Source organism: Geospiza fortis, unplaced genomic scaffold (genome assembly GCF_000277835.1).
Source record: "Geospiza fortis unplaced genomic scaffold, GeoFor_1.0 scaffold78, whole genome shotgun sequence".
Classification (NCBI taxonomy): domain Eukaryota; kingdom Metazoa; phylum Chordata; class Aves; order Passeriformes; family Thraupidae; genus Geospiza; species Geospiza fortis.
Genome location: NW_005054339.1, coordinates 3,085,160 through 3,093,096, shown reverse-complemented (window position 1 = coordinate 3,093,096; position 7,937 = coordinate 3,085,160). Strand labels below are relative to the sequence as shown.

General features: G+C 58.2%; 1 protein-coding gene across 1 annotated transcript; it reads left to right on the top strand.

The window, feature by feature from the left end:
- Positions 1 to 1,330: 1,330 nt before the first annotated feature.
- Positions 1,331 to 7,684, top strand: GNAI2 (G protein subunit alpha i2). Its single transcript, XM_014307614.2, has 8 exons — positions 1,331 to 1,371; positions 1,552 to 1,693; positions 1,893 to 2,053; positions 4,485 to 4,613; positions 5,762 to 5,891; positions 6,126 to 6,279; positions 6,560 to 6,757; positions 6,841 to 7,684. The coding sequence occupies exons 1-7, from the start codon at positions 1,367 to 1,369 to the stop codon at positions 6,748 to 6,750; spliced, it is 912 nt and encodes a 303-aa protein (XP_014163089.1). The 5' UTR covers positions 1,331 to 1,366; the 3' UTR covers positions 6,751 to 6,757; positions 6,841 to 7,684.
- The last annotated feature ends 253 nt before the right edge of the window (positions 7,685 to 7,937 follow it).

Below are 7,937 nucleotides of genomic sequence, written 5' to 3'. Positions count from 1 at the left end.
TCCCTGCTACCATGTCTCAGCTGGCACGATGGGCCCTGTTTTTCCCAGTTAATTTTAGCATAATCTGCTGCTTTTTTTTTCTGATTTTTTTTAACCTCCTCTGTAATCTCTGCCCCCTCTGCAGTCATGCTGGCACCATCCTGCTTGGGGCCCCCTGTAAGGGCAGCTCCATGGCCAAGGGCAGCATTGGGGGACCCACAAAAACGGCTCTGAGAGGACACCGGGATGGACTTCACTTGGGAGATCCTCTGGGATTTGCACCCAGAGGCAGGGACTGCACTTGTCCCTGGCCAAAGGGGCCTCATCCTGCTGGGGGTCCTGGGGCAAGACGAGCCAGGCACTCATCCATCTCGTGACACTCCCTGCACAGAGAGGGGACAAGGGACATGCCTCTTTCTTTCAGCTTCCCCTTTTGGCTTCCCCTTTCTTGCAGCCAGGGTGACTTTGCTTCTTCCCTGCTCTCAGCCAGTGGAGGGAGGGCTGGGCTGAGCTGCACATTGCCTGCGTGGGGTGACGTCCCTAGGGGGGACAGGGTGGGGGAAGGAGAACCTTAGGCACCTTGGCTGTCTCACTGAACTCACAGAACCCTGCGTTTGGATGCTGAAAAACAAAACGACCCCAAAAGCCATCAGCTCTCCCTGCTGGCAGCCGCCTCCGCAGCAGGCTGGGGCTCAGGACCTGGCAGGCTGGGAAGTGCACGGCAGGCTGGGAAGTGCGCACTATTTAAGAACCAGCCTGGGGGCGGCTGAGCCCGCTGGGATCGCTTCAGCTGGCTGCTGGAGGTGGCAACTTATTCCTGAGTTCCCTGCCTGTACCTTGTGGCACAAGCATCCCTGCATCCTGACTGCTGCTGCCTCCAGCTGTGGATATGTGCTGGGGCTGGTGCTCCATTGTTCCTCAGCACAGAGGGGACGTGGGATGCAGCATCTCAAGTTCTGCCTGGAGATGGGATGGCAGGTGATGGACAGAGTTTGGTCCCCTTGTCACAGGGAGTCCCCACATTCAACCAAAGCCAGGATTGCCCATCAGCTGTGGCATGTTAGGATTGTGGGGAAAATGTTAGTGTGTTTATGCCATTTTCCTGGCCCAGAGCAGGTGTTATTTTTTCCCTTGGGACCTATTGTGAGGGCCCTCCAAGCTCTGCTTTTGTTCCCTCTTTTTTTGGTCCTGACACTTCCAGTGTAGATCCAGTCATGTGCTCTGGCTAATGCTGCTTCTCCAATGGCTGAAGCACCTGCTGCATTCCGTCCCTGGGCTGGGCGGGTGTCCCAGTAGGGTAAGGGTTCCTGGCTTTGCACAGGACCTCATCCCTTCTCCTTTCTCCACAGGTGCTGGCGAGTCTGGGAAGAGCACCATCGTCAAACAGATGAAGTGAGTGGTCCCTGCACTGTCTCTGTGGCTGGCACTGCTCAGGCCTTGGCCACAAGCTCCAAAACCAGTGGCTGACAGGGAAAGCTCCCAGTCGGTGTTGCCACCGAGCATGGGTGGGGAGCAGCATCCTGGGGTACCCCACAAAGGGCTGACCTTGTCTGTGTCTCTCCCCTGCCCCAGGATCATCCATGAGGATGGCTATTCAGAGGAGGAGTGCCGGCAGTACAAAGCTGTGGTCTACAGCAACACCATCCAGTCCATTATGGCTATCATCAAGGCGATGGGGAACCTGCAGATTGACTTTGGAGACTCCTCCAGAGCGGTGAGTGCCGTCCTTCTCCTACTGTGCCTGGCAAGGAGGGGAGTTCTTGGTGGCTAAAACAGATGTGCCCAAAACTGGACTAGGATTAAAGGTGGCTCAGCCCAAGCCCTGCTGTTCCCTGGTGGGCTCCCATCAGGTCCTTTGAGTGAGTGAGCTTCAATAAGTCCGTGCCAATGCTCAAGCTGTTTTATCCCTGCAGGATGATGCTCGGCAGCTGTTTGCACTCTCCTCCACTGCTGAGGAGCAGGGCATCATGCCTGAGGACCTGGCCAACGTCATCCGGAGACTGTGGGCTGACAACGGGGTGCAGGCTTGCTTCAACCGCTCCCGAGAGTACCAGCTGAACGACTCTGCTGCCTAGTGAGTGCCCCCTCCTCTGCCCAGCTCAGCTGAGCCCTGGGAGCCACAGTGCTTTTATCAAGCAGCACAAAATCCCCCCAGGGGCTGCTGTTCACCCTCACCAGGCTTAGGAGCCGGTGCTGCCACTTCCCGCATGGTGCTGGGGCTGAGCCCGAGCGGAACTGGGAAGGCGGATGTTTCGAAAGCTGTTTCCTTCTCTGGCGGGGTGCTGTGTACCCTGGGAGGGGGGCACCGGGGCATCCCCCTCCTGCCGCTGCTCTGTCCCCACTCCTTCCCCAGGAGATGCTCTCCACTGGTGCCCGCTCATGAGCACAGCCCATCCTCATCATCCTTCATGGGCTGTCGAGGCAGGAAAAATTCCCAAGGAAAAACCTGGGGACGCTTAGGTCTGAAGAGGATGAGTAGGATGCTCAAGAGGCTTCTCTTTTTCTTTTAACTGTTTTTATACAGACAGACTTGGCATTATGCTTGTGCATTACCCAGCAAATTGGTGTTTAGGTAGATTGCTGCAGCTGGTTGGGTTTATTTTTGAAGAGATTAATAAATAAAGTTAATCTGCCTAATGTACCATTGCTGGAGAGAGTAACACAGCTGAGTCTGTGTTCAGCTTGCACAGTGCCCTCCTACTCTCTCCACCCAGACCCCTTATGGCAAAGCAGTGTGGGGGGAGCTCGTGGTGTGCCAGGAACACCTCACCAAGCCTGGTCTTGCCTGGGATCCTGCACGTTTGGGACTCACTGCCATCCCAGGGCAGGTGGTTTCCCCAGCTGTCCCCTCATTCACAGCAGTGTCAGGTCCTTCTTTTGCACTGAGGTCACCATGGGGAAGAGACTGCAGGAAAGCTCCTGGCAAGCCCCAAACCTGGAGAAGCTCCTGTCAGCTCTTTCCCCCTGCACCCGCAGCTTTCACTTCCTCCTGATGGGCACACACCCACCTCCCCCAGCCCCTGTCTGCTCAGCCCCATCACTCCCCAGCCAGCCCTGGCATTTCCCTGGCAGTGGGTGCTGGTGTGGAAGCACAGAACACCCATCAGGTGCCAAGGAGCTTGCACACACACTTGGAGCAGGTGTATCTGCACAGTGTCTGCCAAGTGCCTGTCGCTGTCAGTGCCATTATGGAGTGTTTAGCACATGGTGGGGGTTGGACAACCATTAATTAGGAGCACCTTCAAGCTGTTGCTCCAGCCTTTTTCCAGCCCTGTGAGAGATGCCTGTGCAGTGGCCAATCCCTTGCCCATCTCACAGGGATGATGTGCCCACGGTGCTGCTGGAACAGGACAGTGTGGGGATGAGGAGCCCTGTGCTGTGCCCAGCACGCAGCCCACGTGTACCCCAGCCCTCTGCAGCACAGTAGCTCCCATCCTGTTCCTCCTCTGCCTCTGGGAGTTCCAACAGTGCCGGGATGGTGCTCACCAGCACCCTGGGGCTTGATGCAATGTCCAAGAGCCTGTGGTGCTGCGCAGGGCCCTGCTGTGGCGTTTCCTGTTTTTCGTAGCCAGAGGCCAAGTGTGTTTCCGGCTGTTTTTGAGCTGCTCTGCAGCAGTAACGTGCAGGTCCCCCACCCTCACACCCACAGCAGGCTTCTGGGGCACCTCCAGCCCTGGCCTTGCCCTGACACGCTGCAGGGTTTCCCAGGAGCTGGCGAGTGGCCGTGCTGCAGTCAGAGCCACGGATCCCTATGGCCTCACGGGCTGTAATCTGGCTTTCACCAGATTACAGGGCCACAAATGCCTTAATTAAGACAAGCCTAATTTGCTTAAAGGAGCCCGTTTGTAGTAACCCAATTAAAGCAATGTGAGCTGGAGAAATCAAAACCTGCCTTGATCCCCCTGGCAGCCCTCATCAGTCCTGGTGGGTGTTGCACACTGGGGACCCAGCCACCCCCTGTGGCCGTGCAGGCAGCAAGGCGGGCGATGCTCCCGGGGGCTCGGTACTCCTGCAGCCCCCCACGGCGCTGCTCCCTGTCTCTCCTGCCTCCCGCCTCCTGCTTCCTCCCAGGACGCCGTCCCTTTGTGTTTTTGACTATAAATGGCATGGCGCCATCGATTGTTTCCGCCGGCACTGCGGCTGGTTGCCATAGCACTGAATATTTTCCTCTTGCCATTTCCCCCCGTGCAAACGGCCAGGGAAACGGGGTGAGCCCCTCAGCCCCAGCTGCATCCTTTGCTGGGCTCCCAGTGCCAGCACACTGCCCCCAGTCCCTCGGTCCTGTGTGTCCCTGGCCACTGGTGTCCTGCCCTGTCTGTGTCTGGCAGGGACATGCAGTTACCCCGGGATGCACTTGGGGACCCTGCTGTGCGTCCCAGCTTGGCAGTGCCCGCCCCAACTGAACAATGCTGGGAGATGGACAGGGGATGGGGATGTGCCGTGGGATCTGGGTGGGTCATGCCCCAAGGTCCAGCTCTCACAGCACCTTTCCTCTTTGTCCCCAGCTACCTGAACGACCTGGAGAGGATAGCCCGTGCTGACTACATCCCCACCCAGCAGGATGTGCTGCGCACCAGGGTGAAGACCACGGGCATCGTAGAGACTCACTTCACCTTTAAGGACCTACATTTCAAGTATGTCTGACATCTTTCCTTTTTGCCTTTTTGAAAGCAAAAAAACCCCTTCCTCCTCAAGTTCAGATGGAGCATGGGTGCACACTGTGTGCACTCAGCTCTCCCCGCCTCCTGGTTTGCTCATGGCGGGAACTGCTGCCTCAGAGAGCGGAAACCGCTGAAATAGCTGGAACAGCCTCAAAAACACTTCACAGAACTGAGCCTGGGGGCGGATCCAGGCTCTGGCGAGGAGGGGAGGGGGAAGCTGTGCCTCCTCCTGCTGCTGTGACGCTGCTTCCACTGCAGGAAGGGCGCTGGGCAGGAGCTGGGGTCTCGGGGTCAGGCAGTGGCAGCGCGGCCTGCTGGCACCCCGTGGTTGCTTTCCACTGAAAACTCATGGGAAATAATAAGGGCTCCAGTTTCAGAGGCAAAAAGCTGCCATTGTGCACATCCCCAGGGGATTTGGTCCCATGGCAACAGAGCTGATGTCAGAAAGATCTGCTGGGGTCCTCTCTGAATGCAGGGGCTCGCAGGGACCCCGATGCCACCCTGGTAGAATGGAGACACTTGGTTGTGCATTGCAGGACAGCACTTTGGGGGTGGCAGTGAGGGTGGTCTGGGGCAATGCAGTGTGTCCCAGTGGGGAAGCCTTCCTGCCAGCCAAGCAGTTGGCACTGGGCATGGCAGGGGATGTGGAATGCTGCTGCTGGGCTCTTCTCCATGGAGGCAGGGCATCCTCTGCTGCCCGTGGAGGGAGAGGCACATGGTGCATTGGTATCATCCCCGAGCCCTGCTGCTGCCACAATCCTGCTGAGCCCACACTGACTTGGCTCCCCTTGGTCCAAGGTCTCTGGCAAAGCCCTGCTGTGCCTGCTCTGGAGCAGGTCTCTGGAGAGCATGACACTGACACTCCCTGGGAAAGTGGCCTGATCCTGCCCCAGCTCACGTCAGGGATTTGCTTTGGCTGGGAAATGAGCCTGGGCACTGTCCTGGCAGCAGGAGCCGGGGCCGATCCTCAGTACTGGCAAAATCCCTGGGGCAGAGGCCCTGTGCTCTGCCTGCACCAGTGCTGCTCCTGCTCCAGCAGCTGGGGACACTGAGGCAGGGCATGGGGTGAGGCTGGTGGGGCTGGGAGCTGCCATCCATCCCGTGTCACCCCCCTGCTGCAGGATGTTCGATGTGGGAGGCCAGCGCTCGGAGCGGAAGAAGTGGATCCACTGCTTTGAGGGGGTGACAGCCATCATTTTCTGTGTGGCCCTGAGTGCCTATGACCTGGTGCTGGCTGAAGATGAGGAGATGGTGAGTCATGGGCATGGAACCAGTGCCATGAGCCGTCCCCTCGTGGGGGGCTGGGGGAGCAGCCCCTCCTCTGGTGGCCACCAGTGCCCTGGCCAGTGTGGCCCAAGCCTTGCAGGGCCATTGGCATCCCCTGCCCAGGCAGGCAGGAGCATGAGGGGTGGCAGTTTGGGGAGCAGTGGGGTGGGTGCTGCCTGGGGGTCCCTGCCTGGCTCATGCCGCCATCTTCCCTGCCAGAACCGGATGCATGAGAGCATGAAGCTGTTTGACAGCATCTGCAATAACAAGTGGTTCACAGACACGTCCATCATCCTCTTCCTCAACAAGAAGGACCTCTTTGAGGAGAAGATTGTGCACAGCTCCCTCACCATCTGCTTCCCTGAGTACACAGGTACCATTGGGACCCTCTGTGCCCCCTGCCTTCCTGGCAGGAGCAGTGAGTTGGGGCAGCAAGTGGGGTGTGATGGGTTTTTGGGTTGCCCCAGGAGATGGGGGATGTGAGGGACCCAACCCAAGGGGCAGCTGTCCTGAAGGTGGGTTATCTGAGGGTCATTCTGCCTCCGGAGCCTCAGTTTGGCAATTGGACAGTGGCTGTGGAGGGCCAAGCCAAGCCCAAACCCTTTGGTGGCTGTGGGCAACTGTGGGGCAGCCCAGTGTCTCTTCTTGCCCAGGGGCCAACAAGTATGACGAGGCAGCCAGCTACATCCAGAGCAAGTTTGAGGACCTGAACAAGAGGAAGGACACCAAGGAGATCTACACCCACTTCACCTGTGCCACGGACACCAAGAACGTGCAGTTCGTCTTCGACGCCGTCACCGACGTCATCATCAAAAACAACCTGAAGGACTGCGGTCTCTTCTGAGGCTCAGGTGGGTGGTGGTCATGGACCATCCTTCAGCTGCAGGCTGCCCTGTCCCCAGACCCTCCCCTGCTCACCACCTCTCTCTCCTAGGAGCTGCAAAGGAAGGACCACACCATCTCCCACTCCTGCTTCTCTTCAGATTCATTCCTCTGCCCACCACGTAAAGAGACTTTTTGAGTGTCAGCATGGTGGCAGGGCCCACGTACCCCCTGCTGGCCGTGTTTGCCCCCCACCATTGTCCTCCTCCTCGCCGGCATTGCCCTTCCAGGGAAGACAAGGTTTTAATCTTGGTTTGTACCCCCTCAGCCCTTCCAGCCCCCATTTCATTCACTCCGAGCCCTGGTGCTCTCACTGTTTACATTGCAAGTGTTGCTGGCATGGAGGGCACAGGGTCCCCTCGGGCATGCCCACCCAGCCACAAACACGACCGATGACATTCCTTTTAGTAACCAGAAAAGAAAGAAGAAAGAAAAAAAGGAAAAAAAAAAAAAAAGAAAAACAAAACCAAACCCAAAACCATGCAAAAAAAAACCACACCACACCGGTTGGGCACAGGTTACTTTTTAAAGAAACCTTTTTACCAAACTATTTAAAAGCATCAAGTGCTACGTGGTGGTGGCATCCTCCGTGGCCAGCCCACCCCCCAACCGTGTGCCTTTGGGGGGGAGGGTGTGCACCCCACCCTGCCTTGCTGCCCCCATCCCCATGGGCAGCTCAGGCAGGAGGGTGGGCAGGGGGTGCTGCCCACTGCCTCTATCCCCCCCCTCTTTCTAAGCCTAGTTTTTAGGGCTAGCTGTTGCGTTGGGCGAGGAGAGCCCGCTGTACAGAGCGGCCCCCGCTGTCCCCCCAGCCCAGGGGGACCCTCCAGCCGGTGCCTGCGGCCTCGCTTTTCCCACAGGATGTTTTACCAAACTGTTCACATGGTTTGAAATAAGGTGGGCCCCAGGGGTGGGAGAGGGACACAAGGTGGGTTGGCATCCCCCTGGGGTCAGGAGAAGCCCCTGGTTGTGGGAGGTGAGGGCAGTGGTGGGACCCTTGGGGGTGTAGCTGGGATGCTGCTGCAGGGCTGAGCCCTACCCCGAGGGGCTGTGGGGTGGGGGGGAACAAACACATGACCACCCCCTGGCTCTGCAGCGGTGACATGGTGGCACCAAGGGAGCTCCAGTATCACAGTCCCTGGGGACACC